Source organism: Stegostoma tigrinum, chromosome 28, assembly GCF_030684315.1.
Source record: "Stegostoma tigrinum isolate sSteTig4 chromosome 28, sSteTig4.hap1, whole genome shotgun sequence".
Classification (NCBI taxonomy): domain Eukaryota; kingdom Metazoa; phylum Chordata; class Chondrichthyes; order Orectolobiformes; family Stegostomatidae; genus Stegostoma; species Stegostoma tigrinum.
In genome coordinates, this window is record NC_081381.1 from 44,450,002 (window position 1) to 44,471,805 (window position 21,804).

Genomic DNA, 21,804 nt, shown 5'->3' on the forward strand with positions numbered 1-21,804 from the left:
CTCTCCCATCCAGACCCCTTGAGATTTTTAACATCTCTACCATAACTTCTCTCAGCCTTCTCTCCTCAAAGGAAAATAGCCACAGCTCCCCCAAAAAGATCCTCACAACCGAAATCTCTCAATGCCTAGCACTATTCTTGTTCACCTATTTTGCATTCCTGCCTGAATCTTCATATCTTTCATATCCTTTTGCACTGTCCAGAAATGGATGCAGTGCTCCAGCTGAAGGCAAAAAATTTCTTAGAATTTCACACCTTATTTTGTTTTGTTTTCCTTTATTTCTGTGACCACTTTGTGCTTTCCTGCATTGAATTTCACCTGCAACTTGTCCATCCATCCCAATGACCTGCATCTTCCTCTTGAAGATTTTCTCTGCCCACCGCCCCCTCCCCCCACAGCTCACAGTATTTCCAAATTATTTTTGTCATCTCCAAGTTTTGATTTTATGCCTTTTACACCAAACTCCAAACTGTTAACACACACTCGGAATATTCGACTCCTTTGCACATGTCCTTACCAAGGAAGAAAATGCTATCAAAGTCCGAGTGAAAGAGGAAATTGTTGAGATATTGGGTAGTGCTGCTGTAAAAATACAAAAGTCTTTGACTAAGTATGTCTTTTTCAGCAATATCAAAGTTTATTCTATCAAATAACTAAACTGGACAGTCTAAAAAATGATTAAGAAAAGCTGCCTGTATTAAAGTCACTAAAACTGGTGGGGATTGTCTAAGGATACTGTGGAAAAGGAGGATAAAGGAATAGACCATAATAATCCTCCTTAGAAACAGGGCTAGTCCCAGAGGACAGGGAAATTTTAACTGACACACTCTTATAGTCATAGAGTCACACAGCTATCCTTTGGTACAATCAGTTCATAATCCCAAATTTAAACAAGTCCCAGCTGCTTGCTCTTGGCCCATATCCCTCCAAACTTTTTCTATTCATGTACTTATCCAAGTGTCCTTTAAACTTTGTAATTTTTCCCATATCCACCACTTTCACGAGAAGTTTATTCCACATGGGAAACACCCTCTGTGTAAAAAATTTGCCCATCATGTTTTCTCTTTAATTTCTCTCCTCTAGCCTTAATAATGTACTCCTTAGTCTTGAAATCCCCATCCTAGGGAAAAGACATTTGCTATTAATGAGAGGCCAGTTTGTTTAACCTCAGCAGTGGGAAAGAATTTTGAAAAAGATGTGAAAATTGTCAATGTAATACAGTTATTTAAAAACAAAGGAACAAAGAATAGTGCATGCACAATTTTCCACATTGTATTCTATTTGCCAAGTTTATGTCCATCCCTTTAACCTCTATATCCCTCTGTGGACTGCTTGTGTCATCCTCACCACTTGCTTTCCCACCTATTTACTTGTCTTCTCCAAACTGGGATTTCGAGCATTCACTTTCCTCATGCAAGTCATTAATCTATAATGTAACTAATATAGACCCCTAGCACCAAGCAGTGTAGCGCTCATTAATTACAGGTTGCCAACCTGAAAATGCTCCCCATTATCCCAACTTTCTGTGCCCTCTTAGTTAGCCAATCCTCTATGTGGGGAAACACAGTTCAATAGTACCAGTCCACAGAATTTGATGAGATGTTTCCCAAGAGTTTCTCTTCTTCAATATCCATCTTCAGGTTCTTTTACTTTTTCATGTGAGGAACAGGGAAATTTGTACACTAATTACAAAATCTCTTCACTAATGGTTAAAGGTAACAGCTTAAGGCAACTGGTGGGAGAAAACACAGAAGCTCTCTTCCAGAACCCAGAGGCTTCTCCCCTTCTATTACAAAGATCCAAGTTGCACAGGAGCCAATCAGAGAGCTCTTGATGGTCTGATGACATCCAGGAACTACATCAGCTACCTGTTCCCAGGCAAATCACTGTGTGCTCACGCTCCCAGTGCAATGTCATCTTAATTCACCTCCCCAACTGCTTGAACTGGGCAACAGCATAACCCAAATAACAATGAGTTCCAAGGAGTTGTTATCAAAAGTACAACAATTCTGTCTACTGTTCCTTGGTTTTAAAAAAAAATCCTTTTACATTTTATCCTACAATTAAAAACTGAATAAACAAATACAAAGCAGTGGGTCCTATCGTCAGACAGAAAGCCAGATATGAACAAACATTGAGGGAAAGGAAGAACTCAATGCTGATATTATAATTTCCTGAAACTCTTTTTGCTTTTTTATTTCTAGGAATGGGGATACCCACAGTGACTGCCGCCCGGATACTGAAAGGCCAGCTGGAAAGCAAAACTGGAGAGGAAGGCTTCTTGGAAATGGACAAGTTCCCACATGTAGCTCTTTCAAAGGTAGCTCATTATCTAACTGAAGTTTGTGTTTATTTATAACCAAGGGCTTTCAATCTTAAGGCCAGCATCTGAACTTTATCCCCTGGAGATCTTGGAGGGCCACACTCCAGGTGTCAGCAGTTTCTTAGTTATTCAGAAAGAGGTATATCCCTCTCCGTAAACTGGCGAGAAAGTTTTGATCCTGTTCAGGGTGGATGTGGGCCAATATAAACCCTAACACAGGAAATAACCCCAGGTTTGGCAGGTGTCAGAACAACAGGCTTGCATCCTCCTGACTGCCCTGTGGCATTCTGTCAGTAAATGCTGCCGGCTGCAACTGGATTATGTAAATGTTGCCAATGTTACAAAATAGTCAAATGCACAACAGAGTCTCAGGTTGTGAGAATGCAATTTTTAAATCTCATTCTTAAGCTGTAGTTTTGTTTTGCTGCTTGTGTTGGATTTATTGTGACTGTGGCTCTTCCAGTTGGAAGGACACATTGCAGTAATTTTGACCCGGATGTCATCTCTTTCCCTTTTGTTTACCAGACCTATAACACCAATGCCCAGGTACCTGACAGCGCTGGCACAGCAACGGCCTATCTGTGTGGCGTCAAGGCAAATGAAGGCACCGTGGGTGTGAGTGCGGCATCGGTTCGGAGGCAGTGCAATACCACCTTTGGCAATGAAGTGACCTCCATCCTGAAATGGGCAGAAGATGCTGGTTAGTTTGGCAATATTGCAGAGAGTCTCGGTGCAAGAACATTGATTGCTCTATACATAGCATTCTGCCTCATGCAGTGGAAGGATTTGCAACATCAGGCCCCTGTGGGCAGTGTCAGAGAGCAGTTATTCACCTCTTTAATGAGAAGGAGTGGCGCTGACTCCCTTGCTCATGGCTGAATAATTGATACATTCTGACTGCATGCTGGTCTGACAACTGCGAGCGGTGATGAGAAATGGTCACGCCTCTCGGTTAAGATGTAAGGAATTAAAAACTAAAGATTGCCCCAGGTTTACGATATTGATTAAACTGAGCTTTCTCTTCAAAACAATAATTATCAATAAATGGCTGGGAGTATTCAGACAGCAGTGGTAATGGCTTGGAAATTTCACCCTGTAGGTCAGTTATGAGAATTTCTTGTTCAGATTGTTCATGAGCTTTATGGATGTTTCAAAGTACTTTAGAGATGATGGAGTGTAGTCACTGTTACAATGTAAGGGGCATTGTCAGATATAAGACTTAGTTAATTTCTTCACATGATGTTTTTGATGGAATGATATTGATCGGGCAGTGGGGTTCTGAAGAAGGAAATGTTAACTCTGATTTCTCTCCATGCATACTGAGCTTTACCAGTGATCGCTATTTTTAGTTCAGATTTCCAGCACCTGCAGTTATTTTGTTTCCCTTTTATTCAGTGAAGAGAATTCTCTGGTCATCTTTGAATAGTGTATTGGAGCTGAGAGGGAAGATAGAGACTTGGAGGTGGTGATTGAGGTGGAGAGCTAAAATAAGAAAATGCCGAAAGCAGCTAAGCCTGCCTCAGTAAAAAGCAGCTGGCTGTGTGATTTTCGTTCTGGTGGAAGGTCTATGTCAGTTCTCCTGGTCTTTGAACTTTAATCAGTAGTGACTACCATGCTTTCTCCACTTTGACTTCAGGTGCGATTTGAACCCAGGATATTATGATTTACAGCCTGAAGTGCTAATAACCAAGACACATTGCACAAGGATGAATTTAACTCTGCTGCTTGGCTTGCCCACTTCCTGGTGGGCACAAAAATTTACCTTTATACCTGGCCTCACCTTGCCACCAAGTGCCCCCGTCCACCTTAAAGTAGATTGTAGAGACGTGTGAGGGCATGCCCTACATTGTGACAACCAGGCCATTGGGAGTGCAGACCTTCTGTAGCATACAATCCACATAGTGAGGTGACTGAAGATGTCAGCAGATCTGTGTTGGCAGTCTGTCCTGGGGGAGCCCTCCCCACTGTTTTTGTTTGTATTATTGGTGATAATGTCGCTGTGCTACCTGCTGGTGTTTACTTGGATGTTTCAAGCTCTCAGCACAGAAGGATGATTCACTTGGAGGATATGTTGAAAGCGTTGTTTCGTCAGCTATGGGAAATATGTGGTATCTTAATCTGCTGTTTTGCAGCTGGTCGACTGGCTGTTGGGCTCAGTGGTTAGCACTGCTGCCTCACAGTGCCAGGGACCCAGGTTCATGAGATTTTATTACATTTGGTTTCATTAGAATTATGTTTTATTATCCTACACCTTTACCAACAATTTGCAATTAATGCAGAGATTAATATATAATACACAGTGGACAGCACGGTGGCTCAGTGGTTAGCACTGCAGCCTCACAGCACCAGGGACCCAGGTTCAATTCCCCCGGTGGGTGACTGTCTGTGTGGAGTTTGCACTTTCTCACTGTGTCTGTGTGGGTTTCTTCCGGGTGCTCCAGTTTCCTCCCGCAGTCCAAAGATGCGAAGGTTGGCTGGATTGGCTGTGGGAAATTGCCCAGAATGTCCAGGGATAAGCAGCTGGGTGGATTAGCCATGGGAAATGTAGGGGTGGTGGGTCTGGATGGGATGCTCTTCAGAGGGTCGGTGTGGATTTGATGGGCTAAATGGCCTCCTTCTATGCTGCAGGGATTCTATGTTGTTGATGAGTCATTTCATTTCAAAGATAAGTCTCAGTTGAAAGAATATTTTTGGACTTAAAGCTTTGGCTTTTACTTTTTTACAACATAAGAACATCCTGAAGGGCCTGACAGATATCGAGCTGTAATCATTAGTGTAACAGAGAAACCATTATCGTTGAACTTTTAAAAACAAACTCACATTTCATGTGATCGGAGATAATGGGAACTGCAGATGCTGGAGAATTCAAGATAGCAAAGTGTCGAGCTGAAGGGTCTAGGCCCAAAACATCAGCTTTTGTGCTCCTAAGACGCTGCTTGGCCTGCTGTGTTCATCCAGCTTCACACTCTGTTATCTCACATTTCATGTGATGTAGCTTCTCTCTACATGTAATTTGCTGATTTTAGGACTATGCAGGACAGGATGACACAGGACATCTGTCAACGAACCAGACCATTTAGCCCAATGAGCCTTTGGCAGTATATATGCTTCACTCAAGCCTCCATCTTTCTTCATCAGTCGTACCATTGTACCCCTCTTTTCCCTTCTTCCTCATATGCTGTCAAACTTTCCTTTAAATGCATCTGAAATATTCACTTCAGCCACACCCTATGGAATCAAGTTCAACATTCTCATGAGTCTTTAGGTGTTTCTTCTGAACTCCCTGTTGGATATATTGGTGCGCATTTTATATTTACAGCCTTTGGTTCTGCTCATCTCCACAAGAGAAAGCAATATTTCTGTATCTTCTCTATTAAAACCTTCCATAACTCTCAGACATCTATAGTGGGGGTCTTGGATTTGCAAGAGAGACCCTTTCTTGATATTTATACACACACATTCCTCGTATTATTCTTGTAATTTTTCTCTGCATCCTCTTAAGAGCCTCTTTTTTCATATTATAATGTGCATACTGAACTCTAAGTGTGGCCTAACCAAAGTTCAAAACAGATTTGGTCCAAATTACCTATTTTCTTAAATTCTATCCTGCTCAGAAATAAAGCCTTGCTTTGTTTCATTATGACTGCGCTAATGTGTGGCACAGCTATAATCAGGCCTCAAGCAGCAAGAGGCAATAGTGAGGGAAGGGATTCCATGTACATACTGTAAATAGTTCACTTCTTATCCTGAATTTTCCTTCCTGTTCATCATGACCTGATGTCAGTGGAATAAAGGAATCCCTGCTTCATGATCTTTGGGCTGTTCGTGTGTTCAAATCTCATGTTTAGTAATTGATATATTTGGTTTAATGTCTTTGGAGAAGGAAACTGCCATCCTTACCTGGTCTGGACGACATGTGACTCCAGATCCACAGCAATGTGCTTGACGGTTGCCCTCTGGGCAATTAGGGATGGGCAACAAATGCTGGTTTAACCAGCGACGTCCTCATGTATGAATTTAACAAAACTCCTCGTCCCCTTTTCTGAAGAAGGTTCTTGACCCGAAACGTCAAGCTTTTCTGCTCCTCTGATGCTGCCTGGCCTGCTGTGCTCCTCCAGCTCCACACAGTATTAACTCTGACTCCAGCATCGACAATTCTAACTGTCTCTAAATCCCGTTGACTACTTGTCCACTGTCAACTCTATCTTTTATCTCTTCAACAGGTTTTAAAAGTGTTGGTCCAGCATGATTTTTCTTTTAGGACTGACGCAGGAGAAACTCTGTCTCCTTGTGACTGCCTTTGCTCTTTTCTTTGGGAGTAGCTACGTGCCCTATAGTTATCAATATATTGGGAGTTGAGGCCTTTTAATCAGGAGACATTTTTCAAAACTTTGGGAACCAGGAATTAATGTATAGGAGGTAGGAGAGAGTGTACAATCATAGAGTGGCTCAGAAATGAGGGGATTTTGGTTTCTGATCAGTAATCATTCACTTGAAAAGAAATCAGCAGTAAACATAGCAGAATTTAAGAGCCATTCTTACAGGTTGCCATGGAGTTGAGCTGACGTGACCTTACTTTTATCAGAAATTAGTTAGAAACACGGATGGATTTAATGTTAGGCAAAATGCCCATGAATTCACTCACTACTTTAGTAAGCTGTTGTTATTCATTCATTCACCCACTGCAGTGGAATGGAAATGCTGCGGGCTCTATCAAACTCGGTCTGTGGAACTATTAGCCAGAACGCGACTGCAGAATTTGCACATGAATTATGAGTTCAGTCATTGTTTTTAAACCAACTTGAATGAGACCTTTTTGTTTTATTGTTGCAATTTTTCTTTGATTCTAGAATGGGGAATGATGCCCACTGTAGAGTTATTGGATCACAAGTGAGAAATCCGCAAGTTCCTGTACTGAAGTGTGTGCAGTAATGCACTGCCAGAAGAGCAGGCATGGAGTTTGTTTAAGGGACTGTGCTCCTGAAATTCCCAAATATAGCCTCCTATGTGCTCAGACTTTTTCACAGCTCAGAGGGCCCTGCTGTTCACTTGCAGCAATCCATTTTAGAGCCACAAAACTGTAACTGACCAGTCTCTGTAGAATAAGCTATCTCCCTCACACAGAATGCTGTCTGCAGCATATCTCCTATATTAGAGCATGGATCTATATCTTAATTTCCTCTTGGGATGTGAGTATCACTGGCTGGGACAGAATTTATGGTCCATTCCTAGTTTTCCCTGGAGAAGGTGGTAATGAGTTGCCTTCTTGAACCGCTGCAGCCCACGTGCTGTAGGTTGACCCACAATGCCATTAGGGAGGGATTTCTGGGATCTTGATTCAGTGAAGGAATGGCAATAAATTTCCAAGCCAGGATGGTGAGTGGCTTGGAGAGGAATTTGCATGGGCTGGTATTTCCATGTATTTGTTATTCCTGTCCTTCTAGATAGAAATGATCATGGCTTTGGTCAATTTCTGGCTTTTTGTGTCAATATTTCTTCAACCTGAGAAAGAGGTGCAACTTACTACAGATAAACTGCAGTACCAAACACCAAACATTGAACTCCATTGCCCGCTGTTACCTGGAACTAACAAAGGACATGGAGTGTTAGATTTAGATTAATTAATGAATCAGATGTCATCAGCAGTCACATGGGGTGTGAACGTTAGCCTAATGGTGGCCGTAACATGAACCATATTTGGAAAGGAAAAATGCAGGACAGCTGCTGGGATTTCTGGATTTAGTTAGGGATGACTGTAATGAGGCAGGGATTGTCCACAGTGAACTATTAAAACCTGTTAATGGATAAAATAACAGCCAGTGCAAATTGCTTTTAAAAGAAAACAAATATATTATGACATAGCCATGAGGGGTAAGAGCTTTACTTGGCAAAGAACAGCTATGGATGACTAAATAGGTCAAAAACCACATAAAATTCAAAGAAAAAAAAATTCCAAAGATTAATAAAAGGCTGAAATGCTGGTGAATGAGCAATAAATAGAGAACAGCAAAGGGTTATAAAACAGTTGTGACCAATAAAATTGGAGTAAGGTAATGCTGTGAAATTGATGCACATCATTGCTATAATTATCTTGTGAGAGAAACAGGAACAATGTAAACTGTGCAAATACTAATAATGGAGACCTGTTGCTGAAGATGTGGATGTGGCAGCTTTCCTCAGTGAACAGTTTGCAGCAGCATTACAGTAGAAGGATGGGCCAGGGTAACTGAACCAGAAAGTCACGAGAATTAATCTAAACGAAACGGCAGTAATGATGGAAATAAAGGCACAAACAAATGGAAATTCCCATGCTTTCCATTCAAAGATTTTCAGCAAAATTAGCAAAAACATTGTAGATGCTCCTTTAGGCACAGCATGTCATTTTGTTTTTGGCACGTTTACAGCTTTTGCAACACTCCACTATTTGCAGAACATAATCTGTACTCTAATTCTATTTCTTTCGTAAGCTCCAATTTTCTGTTATCTTTCTCTTGGGTTTTGCTTTCGGATGACAGTTACTCATCATTCTGCCATTCACTCCTCTTCTAGAAATAATTTCAGTCCCGTTACTTGTCCTATCTGCACTGCCAGCTCTTTTGACATTTTCTTGCAGGTCTCCAATCTTTCGCTATCACAGATCTTCCCCTTGTTCATTTTCCTTTCTCTCCCAATCATTTACTTTCCCATGATGTTTCTATCTTTCCTCAGGTAACAAGGTGTAGAGCTGGATGAACACAGCAGGCCAAGCAGCATCAGAGGAGCAGAAAAGCTGACATTTCAGATCTGGACTCTTCTTCAGAAAGTTGAAACATCAGCTTTCCTGCTCCTCTGATGCTGCTTGGCCTGCTGTGTTCATCCAGCTCTACACCTTGTTATCTCGGATTCTCCAGCATTGGCAGATCCCACTATCTCTCTCTGTCTTTCCTCAGTCCTGTCATGCTGTCGTTAACCTGAAACATTAACTCTGTGTATCTCTCTGTTGCTGCTGATTTGCTGAATATTTCCAACATTTTCTCTTTTTAATTTCCAACTTCTGGCTCTTTAAAAAGTCTTCCAGGATTCTCTTAATTTAGGAATACTGCGTCCGCTGTACCCTTATGGGCTCCTCTACATTGGGAAAACTAAGCGGAGGCTAGGGGACGGCTTTGCAGAACACCTCCACTCGGTTCGCAATAAACAACTGCACCTCCCAGTCGCGAACCATTTCAACTCCCTCTCCCATTCCTCAGATGACATGTCCATCCTGGGCCTCCTGCAGTGCCACAACGATGCCACCCGAAGTTGCAGGAACAGCAACTCATATTCCACTTGGGAACCCTGCAGCCCAATTGTATCAATGTGGATTTCACGAGTTTCAAAATATCCCCAACCCCTACTGCATCCCAAAACCAGCCCAGCTTGTCCCTCCCTCCCTAACCTGTTCTTCCTCTCACCTATCCTCTTCTGCCACCTCAAGCCCCACCCCATTTCCTACCTACTAACCTCATCCCACCCCCTTGACCTGTCCATTTTTCACGTAGAATTCTATTATGCTTTCCTCAACTGACCAGTCAGTTGATATCCCACTATTTTCTGGGTCCACACACAAATTAATTCTATTGTCTCTGAAGGGCCATTCTCTTGCTCTTTATACCTTTAGGAACCCTTTGGGTTTTCCATTATTCTACCCATCACTACTGCCATATACCACCCAGGTCTAACCCTTCTCAAGTCTAGCCTTTCTGCTCCTCTAATGCTGCTTGGTCTGCTGGGTTCATCCAGCTCTCCACCTTGTTATCTCTAACCCTGGTCCGTCTGTTTCTGGGACCAGTGTGCAACATTCAATCCTGGTCTATCTGTCCCTCTGCAAGTGTCCCCATCTCTCTTGCTCCTCTCAGTGTTTAAAGATAGCATGATCTTACTTTGTTCAAATTAGCTGCCTGGTTTCCTACAATACAATAGTGACTGCAGTCTAAATGTGCTTTATTGGCTGAAAACACTTAGGGACATCTTACGAATATGATAGGTGCTGTGTAAAAGCTCTTTTTAATTTGTGTGAGTATAGAAATTGAGTAATCTTCCTTTGATTTGATTTGATTTATTTTGGTCATGTGTACCGATATACAGTGAAAGGTTTTGTTTTGAGAGCTCTCCAGTCAGATCATGGGAAGCAAGGACATACAGATCATTGGGTGTTTAGGCAGAGTATGGTGTACAGGTTACACTGCAAGCGGGTGCACAAAGCAAGACCAACATTAACAAGATCAACATTATTTGAGGTTAGCAAGTGTAGTCTTCATTGAATAACGACTGGGAAGAAGCTGTTCCTGAACCTGCTGGTACGTGTGTTCAACTTCTGTATGTTCTCCATGACAGAAGAGGTTTTAGGAGAGAATTACTGGATGGGAGGTGTCTTTGATGATGTTGGCAGCCTTTTTGCGGCAGCAGTATGAGTAAATGGAGTCCACACACGGGAGGTTGGCACCACTGATGGTCTGGGCTGCGCACGCAACTTTCTGTAGTTTCAGAACAGTTGTCGTACCAGACCATCGTGTACCAGGAGAGTATGCTTTCTGTGGTACATCTGTAAAAGATGGTGAGGGTCCTTATGGACATGCTGGATTTCCTAAGCACCGAAAGAAGAAGAGGCATTGTTGTGCCTTCTTGACCATAGTATCTACGTGGGACATCTCGGACAGGTTGTCAGTTATCGCCGCTCCTCTCCCTTGTTACCTTTCACAAAGCAGAAGCACCATCGCTTACTTTGAGTCAATCCCACTCAGGAATTAAAACCCACAGCAGGTTTTTACTTCCCTTAGCTGCTCCTTCATTGTCCAATCTTTTAGCTTTCGATGCTCCAAGTTTAACCTCCTGGTTGAACATTGCTTTTTCCAAACACGGTGCTGTTTGGCTCCGTGAGCCCTTGCGTTGCCCAATAGTTTCCTTAGTCCTGAAGGCCTGTCTCTCTGCATGGGTGATTATCATTCAGTAAAATAGAAGGCAAACCACAATAGCGTCTTGCATTTATGTAGCACCTTTAGCATAACAAGACACCTCCAAGTTACTTCACAAGAATCTTACCAGATGGGATTCAACATTCAACTACGTGAGTTGTGAGTATAGGCCACAAAACAAAACTTTTCACAGTACATAGGCACACTTGACCAAAAGCATGGTCAAAATGATTTTTAAAATATTTTCATAGGCGGTGGACGAGGCCAGCACTTGTAACTCATTTCTGACTGAGCTTGAGAAACTAGTGCTGCTGTGTGGCAGTTCATTGGATTAATATACCCAGTGCTATTCCATATGCTTTACAGGGCAAGGTACTGGGATAGAGTGGAAAGGTTTAAGGAGGATGTTTCAGAGGTTAGGGCCCAGGCATCTGAAGGCACAGCCATTAACATTGAACAATCAAGAGGCAGAATGCAGAGGCTGGTTTTGAAATTGATTAATTTCCCCTTTCTCTCTTAATTTTCTCCACAGGTAAATCCACGGGCATCGTAACGACAACACGGGTACAGCATGCCACGCCCAGTGCTTCCTATGCCCATTCCGTCAACAGGGACTGGTATGCAGATTCCGACATGCCTTATGAGGCACTGGAGCAGGGCTGTAAAGACATTGCTCAACAGCTTGTTTACAACATTCCTGGCATCGAGGTAACTGTGTCGCTCTGTCAACTTCCTGTGGACCGGGGAGGGGTGGGGGAGGTGGAATCTGGGTATCAAGCTGCTGTGGTCACACTGTTCTATGGCAAATAGATGTTGAATGTTGCAGATATCACGACCAGAAATCAGAACAGTCCATGCCCCAGGGACCGGAGGCCAATCTCCTGCTCATAGTTTTGCTGCATTTAGTAGACATTTTGTTCTGCTGCCTCCCTATTACAGTCTGTCCTGCTGCCTCCCTATTACAGTCTGTCCTGCTGCCTCCCTATTACAGTCTGTTCTGCTGTCTCCACATTACAGCCTGTCCTGTTGTATTACAGTCTGTCCTGCTGTCTCCCTATTACAGTCTGTCCTGCTGTCTCCTATTACAGTCTGTCCTGCTGTCTCCTATTACAGTCTGTTCTGCTGTCTCCTATTACAGTCTGTCCTGCTGTCTCCTATTACAGTCTGTCCTGTTGTATTACAGTCTGTCCTGCTGTCTCCTATTACAGTCTGTCCTGCTGTCTCCTATTACAGTCTGTTCTGCTGTCTCCTATTACAGTCTGTCCTGTTGTATTACAGTCTGTCCTGCTGTCTCCTATTACAGTCTGTTCTGCTGTCTCCTATTACAGTCTGTCCTGTTGTATTACAGTCTGTCCTGCTGTCTACCAATTACAGTCAGTCCTGCTGTCTCCTATTACAGTCCACTCCACTGTCTCCCAATTACACTCTGACCGGCTGTCTCCCTGTTACAGTCTGAGCTGCTGTCTCCATATTACAGTCTATCCTATTGTCTCCCCCATTCCAGTCTGTCCTACTTTCTGTCCTGTTACCACCTGTCCTATACCCTCCCAGTATCAAATATGACTGAATTTCTGGAACTAATTTTGACTCACTGTATAATATTTTGTTGCATTTATCTGATCCACTCTTCCCGAACTAGGTCTGATTTGGTACCGTGCATTCATTTCATTAATTAAAATTCTTGAGCTCACTGTGGCCATGATCTTGCTAACTGAGTGAGAAATTATACATTTTTTTCCCCGAATTGCTGAGTAATAGGTCTGTCCTACTTTCCCTGAGGGTGTGAACAGCTGATGACACACAAGCTTTCTAGTTTTGCTCTGTCTGTCTTATTTCATGGCTATCCTTGGTTGTTTATCATTGCAGTTTCTGATCTGCCCATTTAATCAGCTTATTAGGCTTACCGATTGATAATAAATGATATTCGCTCTCTCTGCTGGCGGGTTCACAGGGTGAAATTGTGAGTGTGCCTGTCATGGAGTTTCTCTCCATAAACCTCGATGTCATTCCTGGGAAACAGCCCAGCCTCTCCCCTCCTACTGCATTGCCCAGTTTGCAGGATTCAACTCCTTTCTGGATTTGCTGTGGGTTCAGAGTGAGGAGGTTGGGTTCATTTCCAGCCTCCTACTCACGAATCCGATCAAATTAGGGCTGCCTGAGGAAGCCTGGCAAGCTGGTGTGAAATGAAACTGGACATCCCCCGGCGTAGGTGAGATTTGAACTCATGTCTCGAGCGTTAGTTGGGCCCCCAGATTTCTAGTGCATTAACACTACCACGAGGCTACCCTCCTTCCTTAGCTTTCTCAGTGAGGTGCAATCCGCATCGTCATTCTTGATTAATTGACTTTAAACTCCTTCTTCTTAGTGTGAGCTTGTGAGGAAGACTCAAAGATTTGGGACACATTGTATTTGTTGTTGAAAGCGTTATGTAGGGATAATCTCATGTCATTCTCCCAAAGGGCCTTCGTCATGTTGTCCAGTTGGACAGACAGAATAATTACCCTGTGAATGCTCACCACATAGTGTCTACAAGGCAGCACGGAAGCTCTTTGAATGTCTGAGACTGTGTGAAAAAAATCCCATAATTCATGTAGCAGAATCAAAAATACAGAGAGAGATCAAGAAACCTGTTGTTTAATGAGAGCCATCTGTGATAAGATGGTAGCCAAGTGTGTGTTTGCTGTTTAGCTGCTGAGAATGATTTTGCTGCTGGTTGAATAGAAATCAGAAGTGTGGATGGAAGTGGCTTCACAAGGGAGTCTTTGTGTTTAGAGCTACTTTTAATGCTGGGACTGCATTTTGAGGAGGGCCATTTTTCAGATATTGGAGATGGCTATGCTCCACCTAGTTCCATGTTTACGCTGGGTATTAGGGAACACGATGAATGAAACTTCAGAATAAATTCACTCTGTCAAATTTCATTCTGTAGCCTTTGGTGAGCTCCAAGTTCATTCAGTCAAAACAGACATCACAATGAAATCCCATGCCTCTTACAATCATAGAGTTTTACAGCATGGAATAGGCCCTTCGGCCCATCGTGTCTATGCTGGTCACTCAGCATCTATTTATTCTAGTCCTATTTTTTCAGCACTTGGCCCATAGTCTTGGAAACAATGGTGTTCCAATTGCTTATCTAAAACTGTCTCAAGGTTCCCTGCCTCTACTACTCTTGTATACAGTGATTTCTAGATACCTATTACTCTCTGGCTGAATATTTTTACCTCAAATCCCTCTAAATACCCTGCTTCCTGTGATAAAGAGGGGTCCTGCTTGTGGACCCCTCTACTATGGGGTGAGGTTTCTCCCTACCTCCCCTCAGAATGTTGTACATTACTGTCTCTTGTACCCTCTGCTGTAAGGAAAACAACCCCAGCCTTTCCCAGTCTCTTGTTTCAGAGTGGAATCACACTGGCCCAAGCACCGTCCTGGTGAATCTCCTCTTGGGCCTGCCCATGACCTGCATGATGCTGAGTCCCATGGGTGGCAGATATAATAGGAACTGCAGATGCTGTAGAACCCGAGACAACAAGGCGTGTAGCTGGATGAACACAGCAGGCCAAGAAAAATGCTACTTGGCCTGCTGCGTTCATCCAGCTCCACACCCATGGGTGCATACTGGCTCCAGCGGACAGACTGAGCTGCTTCTCCAGTTGCTTAAATAGATCTTCTGAAGGACCCCTGAAAATTCTCCTTTCAAGTTTCCAGCCAATTACATTCTGGACCAATTGTGTTCCTCCCCTGCTCCCGACCACACCACCCTCCACACCCCCACCCCACCCCATCCAACCTCCCACCCCCAATGTTTGTCATTGGCTCCTCACCTCTAATCCAATGATACCCTTCTCTCCAACCCAAACCTTCACTGCTAACACAGGGTAAGATTGGGAATCGCTCTGCTGGTACACAGCTTTACCCAGCTCACTGTGCCCTTTACCCAGCTCACTGTCCCCTTTACCCAGCTCACTGTACCCTTTACCCAGCTCACTGTACCCTTTCCCCAGCTCACTGTCCCCTTTACCCAGCTCACTGTACCCTTTACCCAGCTCACTGTCCCCTTTACCCAGCTCACTGTACCCTTTACCCAGCTCACTCTCCCCTTTACCCAGCTCACTGACCACTTTACCCAGCTCACTGTGCCCTTTCCCCAGCTCACTGTCCCCTTTGCCCAGCTCACTGTCCCCTTTACCCAGCTCACTGTCCCCTTTACCCGGCTCACTGTATCCTTTACCCAGATCACTGTGCCCTTTCCCCAGCTCACTGTCCCCTTTACCCAGCTCACTGTGCCCTTTACCCAGCTCACTGTCCCCTTTACCCAGTTCACTGTGCCCTTTACCCAGCTCACCGTCCCCTTTACCCAGCTCACTGTGCCCTTTCCCCAGCTCACTGTCCCCTTTACCCAGCCCACTGTCCCCTTTACCCAGCTCACTGTGCCCTTTACCCAGCTCACTGTACCCTTTACCCAGCTCACTGTCCCCTTTACCCAGCTCACTGTGCCCTTTCCCCAGCTCACTGTCCCCTTTACCCAGCTCACTGTACCCTTTACCCAGCTCACTGTGCCCTTTACCCAGCTCACTGTGCCCTTTCCCCAGCTCACTGTCCCCTTTACCCAGCTCACTGTACCCTTTACCCAGCTCACTGTCCCCTTTCCCCAACTCACTGTCCCCTTTACCCAGCTCACTGTGCCCTTTACCCAGCTCACTGTCCCCTTTCCCCAGCTCACTGTGCCCTTTCCCCAGCTCACTGTCCCCTTTCCCCAGCTCACTGTCCCCTTTACCCAGCTCACTGTGCCCTTTACCCAGCTCACTGTCCCCTTTACCCAGCTCACTGTGCCCTTTACCCAGCTCACTGTCCCCTTTCCCCAGCTCACTGTGCCCTTTCCCCAGCTCACTGTGCCCTTTACCCAGCTCACTGTCCCCTTTACCCAGCTCACTGTGCCCTTTACCCAGCACAGTGTGCCCTTTACCCAGCTCACTGTCCCCTTTCCCCAGCTCACTGTCCCCTTTCCCCAGCTCACTGTCCCCTTTACCCAGCTCACTGTCCCCTTTCCCCAGCTCACTGTATCCTTTCCCCAGCTCACTGTGCCCTTTCCCCAGCTCACTGTACCCTTTACCCAGCTCACTGTGCCCTTTACCCAGCTCACTGTGCCCTTTACCCAGCTCACTGTCCCCTTTACCCAGCTCACTGTGCCCTTTACCCAGCTCACTGTCCCCTTTACCCAGCTCACTGTCCCCTTTCCCCAGCTCACTGTACCCTTTCCCCAGCTCACTGTGCCCTTTACCCAGCTCACTGTCCCCTTTACCCAGCTCACTCTCCCCTTTACCCAGCTCACTGTGCCCTTTACCCAGCTCACTGTCCCCTTTCCCCAGCTCACTGTACCCTTTACCCAGCTCACTGTGCCCTTTACCCAGCTCACTGTTCCCTTTACCCAGCTCACTGCCCCCTTTACCCAGCTCACTGTCCCCTTTACCCAGCTCACTGTGCCCTTTACCCAGCTCACTGTGCCCTTTACCCAGCTCACTGTCCCCTTTACCCAGCTCACTGTGCCCTTTACCCAGCTCACTGTCAACTTTACCCAGCTCATTGTACCCTTTCCCCAGCTCACTGTCCCCTTTACCCAGCTCACTGTGCCCTTTACCCAGCTCACTGTCCCCTTTACCCAGCTCACTGTGCCCTTTACCCAGCTCACTCTCCCCTTTACCCAGCTCACTGTCCCCTTTACCCAGCTCACTGTGCCCTTTACCCAGCTCCCTGTCCCCTTTACCCAGCTCACTCTCCCCTTTACCCAGCTCACTGTGCCCTTTACCCAGCTCACTGTGCCCTTTCCCCAGCTCACTGTCCCCTTTACCCAGCTCACTGTCCCCTTTACCCAGCTCACTGTGCCCTTTACCCAGCTCACTGTGCCCTTTACCCAGCTCCCTGTCCCCTTTACCCAGCTCACTGTCCCCTTTACCCAGCTCACTGTGCCCTTTACCCAGCTCACTGTCCCCTTTACCCAGCTCACTGTGCCCTTTCCCCAGCTCACTGTCCCCTTTACCCAGCTCACTGTGCCCTTTACCCAGCTCACTGTGCCCTTTACCCAGCTCACTGTCCCCTTTACCCAGCTCACTGTGCCCTTTACCCAGCTCACTGTCCCCTTTAACCAGCTCACTGTGCCCTTTTCCCAGCTCACTGTCCCCTTTCCCCAGCTCACTGTGCCCTTTACCCAGCTCACTGTCCCCTTTACCCAGCTCACTGTGCCCTTTCCCCAGCTCACTGTCCCCTTTACCCAGCTCACTATCCCCTTTCCCCAGCTCACTGTGCCCTTTACCCAGCTCACTGTCCCCTTTCCCCAACTCACTGTCCCCTTTACCCAGCTCACTGTGCCCTTTACCCAGCTCACTGTCCCCTTTCCCCAGCTCACTGTGCCCTTTCCCCAGCTCACTGTGCCCTTTCCCCAGCTCACTGTCCCCTTTACCCAGCTCACTGTCCCCTTTACCCAGCTCACTGTGCCCTTTACCCAGCTCACTGTACCCTTTCCCCAGCTCACTGTCCCCTTTACCCAGCTCACTGTCCCCTTTCCCCAGCTCACTGCCCCCTTTACCCAGCTCACTGTCCCCTTTCCCCAGCTCACTGTGCCCTTTACCCAGCTCACTGTACCCTTTCCCCAGCTCACTGTCCCCTTTACCCAGCTCACTGTGCCCTTTACCCAGCTCACTGTACCCTTTACCCAGCTCACTGTGCCCTTTACCCAGCTCACTGTCCCCTTTACCCAGCTCACTGTATCCTTTACCCAGCTCACTGTGCCCTTTACCCAGCTCACTGTCCCCTTTCCCCAGCTCACTGTCCCCTTTACCCAGCTCACTGTGCCCTTTACCCAGCTCACTGTCCCCTTTACCCAGCTCACTGTGCCCTTTACCCAGCTCACTGTCCCCTTTACCCAGCTCACTGTACCCTTTCCCCAGCTCACTGTGCCCTTTACCCAGCTCACTGTCCCCTTTACCCAGCTCACTGTGCCCTTTACCCAGCTCCCTGTCCCCTCTACCCAGCTCACTGTACCCTTTACCCAGCTCCCTGTCCCCTTTACCCAGCTCACTCTCCCCTTTACCCAGCTCACTGTGCCCTTTACCCAGCTCACTGTCCCCTTTACCCAGCTCACTGTGCCCTTTACCCAGCTCACTGTCCCCTTTACCCAGCTCACTGTGCCCTTTACCCAGCTCACTGTCCCCTTTACCCAGCTCACTGTGCCCTTTACCCAGCTCACTGTCCCCTTTACCCAGCTCACTGTGCCCTTTACCCAGCTCACTGTGCCCTTTACCCAGCTCACTGTCCCCTTTACCCAGCTCACTGTGCCCTTTACCCAGCTCACTGTCCCCTTTCCCCAGCTCACTGTGCCCTTTACCCAGCTCACTGTCCCCTTTCCCCAACTCACTGTCCCCTTTACCCAGCTCACTGTGCCCTTTACCCAGCTCACTGTGCCCTTTACCCAGCTCACTGTCCCCTTTCCCCAGCTCACTGTGCCCTTTACCCAGCTCACTGTTCCCTTTACCCAGCTCACTGCCCCCTTTACCCAGCTCACTGTCCCCTTTACCCAGCTCACTGTGCCCTTTACCCAGCTCACTGTGCCCTTTACCCAGCTCACTGTCCCCTTTACCCAGCTCACTGTGCCCTTTACCCAGCTCACTGTCAACTTTACCCAGCTCATTGTACCCTTTCCCCAGCTCACTGTCCCCTTTACCCAGCTCACTGTGCCCTTTACCCAGCTCACTGTCCCCTTTACCCAGCTCACTGTGCCCTTTACCCAGCTCACTCTCCCCTTTACGCAGCTCACTGTCCCCTTTACCCAGCTCACTGTGCCCTTTACCCAGCTCCCTGTCCCCTTTACCCAGCTCACTCTCCCCTTTACCCAGCTCACTGTGCCCTTTACCCAGCTCACTGTGCCCTTTCCCCAGCTCACTGTGCCCTTTCCCCAGCTCACTGTCCCCTTTACCCAGCTCACTGTCCCCTTTACCCAGCTCACTGTGCCCTTTACCCAGCTCCCTGTCCCCTTTACCCAGCTCACTGTCCCCTTTACCCAGCTCACTGTGCCCTTTACCCAGCTCACTGTCCCCTTTACCCAGCTCACTGTGCCCTTTCCCCAGCTCACTGTCCCCTTTACCCAGCTCACTGTGCCCTTTACCCAGCTCACTGTCCCCTTTACCCAGCTCACTGTCCCCTTTACCCAGCTCACTGTGCCCTTTACCCAGCTCACTGTCCCCTTTAACCAGCTTCACTGTGCCCTTTTCCCAGCTCACTGTCCCCTTTCCCCAGCTCACTGTGCCCTTTACCCAGCTCACTGTCCCCTTTACCCAGCTCACTGTGCCCTTTCCCCAGCTCACTGTCCCCTTTACCCAGCTCACTATCCCCTTTCCCCAGCTCACTGTGCCCTTTACCCAGCTCACTGTCCCCTTTCCCCAACTCACTGTCCCCTTTACCCAGCTCACTGTGCCCTTTACCCAGCTCACTGTCCCCTTTCCCCAGCTCACTGTGCCCTTTCCCCAGCTCACTGTGCCCTTTCCCCAGCTCACTGTCCCCTTTACCCAGCTCACTGTCCCCTTTACCCAGCTCACTGTGCCCTTTACCCAGCTCACTGTACCCTTTCCCCAGCTCACTGTCCCCTTTACCCAGCTCACTGTCCCCTTTCCCCAGCTCACTGCCCCCTTTACCCAGCTCACTGTCCCCTTTCCCCAGCTCACTGTGCCCTTTACCCAGCTCACTGTACCCTTTCCCCAGCTCACTGTCCCCTTTATCCAGCTCACTGTGCCCTTTACCCAGCTCACTGTACCCTTTACCCAGCTCACTGTGCCCTTTACCCAGCTCACTGTCCCCTTTACCCAGCTCACTGTATCCTTTACCCAGCTCACTGTGCCCTTTACCCAGCTCACTGTCCCCTTTCCCCAGCTCACTGTGCCCTTTACCCAGCTCACTGTGCCCTTTACCCAGCTCACTGTCCCCTTTACCCAGCTCACTGTGCCCTTTACCCAGCTCACTGTCCCCTTTACCCAGCTCACTGTACCCTTTCCCCAGCTCACTGTGCCCTTTACCCAGCTCACTGTCCCCTTTACCCAGCTCACTGTGCCCTTTACCCAGCTCCCTGTCCCCTCTACCCAGCTCACTGTACCCTTTACCCAGCTCCCTGTCCCCTTTACCCAGCTCACTCTCCCCTTTACCCAGCTCACTGTGCCCTTTACCCAGCTCACTGTCCCCTTTACCCAGCTCACTGTGCCCTTTACCCAGCTCACTGTCCCCTTTACCCAGCTCACTGTGCCCTTTACCCAGCTCACTGTCCCCTTTACCCAGCTCACTGTGCCCTTTACCCAGCTCACTGTCCCCTTTACCCAGCTCACTGTGCCCTTTACCCAGCTCACTGTGCCCTTTACCCAGCTCACTGTCCCCTTTACCCAGCTCACTGTGCCCTTTACCCAGCTCACTGTCCCCTTTCCCCAGCTCACTGTGCCCTTTACCCAGCTCACTGTCCCCTTTCCCCAACTCACTGTCCCCTTTACCCAGCTCACTGTGCCCTTTACCCAGCTCACTGTGCCCTTTACCCAGCTCACTGTCCCCTTTCCCCAGCTCACTGTGCCCTTTTCCCAGCTCACTGTCCCCTTTACCCAGCTCACTGTCCCCTTTACCCAGCTCACTGTGCCCTTTACCCAGCTCACTGTACCCTTTCCCCAGCTAATTGTCCCCTTTACCCAGCTCACTGTCCCATTTACCCAGCTCACTGTGCCATTTACCCAGTTCACTGTGCCCTTAATCCATCTCACCTTGCCCTATTACCCGCCTATTGCAGCATTTCCCATTCCCTCTGTACCCTCTACTCATTTCATTGTACTCCATCCCTCTCCAGCTGTGCCCTTTAAACCACCCTGCTGTGCCCTATTCACATCCTACAGTGCCCTTAATCCATTTACTGTGCCGCTTATCCACCTCATCCACCCAGTTTGGATGAAAGAGTGAAGCCAGGTTCCGGTTCTGAAGTTATTGGGACAGCTGAGCTCACTCGGGCTTTGAGTGATTTTTTTCCTCACAGCCCATTGGTGAGACTGTGAGACTCCCAAACAAAGGAAATGAAAAACGTGTGAATACGTAGGAAGGATTCAATTGTCTGGGAAAGTCACAGGAACAAAGGAGATTTATGCATTACTGCATAATTTTCCATTCAAACTGAAAAATGCTAATCTTTGTCCATCTGTGGCTGTTTGAAATAGCTCCCACTTCCGTTCCCAGTGCAATGGTTATTAAATTTATTTCACCAGTTCATTATAAGATGTTTTATTGTGGATTGACCGTACAACAATTTTTGTAGAGAGGCTGACAATATTCCACTGCACTGTAAACACTCCAATACTGACTATAAGAGATGATTAAATTCACAACTTTAATATATTGCTGAGTTTCTTTCTCTTTCATGGGAAACGTACATCACCAGCTGGGGCTGATATTTATTATCCATCCCTGATTACCCTGGAAAAGGTGGCAGTGAACTGTTTTTTTTGAACCACTGTAGCCCAATAGATGTAAGAACAGCCA

At 47.0% G+C, this 21,804-nt stretch overlaps 1 protein-coding gene across 8 annotated transcripts in view; it reads left to right on the top strand.

Moving 5' to 3' along the window:
* Positions 1-21,804, top strand: part of alpl (alkaline phosphatase, biomineralization associated) — a 99,457-nt gene that overhangs the window by 48,715 nt on the left and 28,938 nt on the right. For all 8 annotated transcript variants that reach the window (XM_048561754.1, XM_048561756.1, XM_059655650.1 and 5 more), the window contains 3 exons: positions 2,205-2,320; positions 2,849-3,023; positions 11,789-11,964. In XM_048561754.1, the coding sequence (XP_048417711.1) occupies positions 2,205-2,320; positions 2,849-3,023; positions 11,789-11,964 (467 nt within the window). The remainder of the gene's footprint in view (positions 1-2,204; positions 2,321-2,848; positions 3,024-11,788; positions 11,965-21,804) is intronic.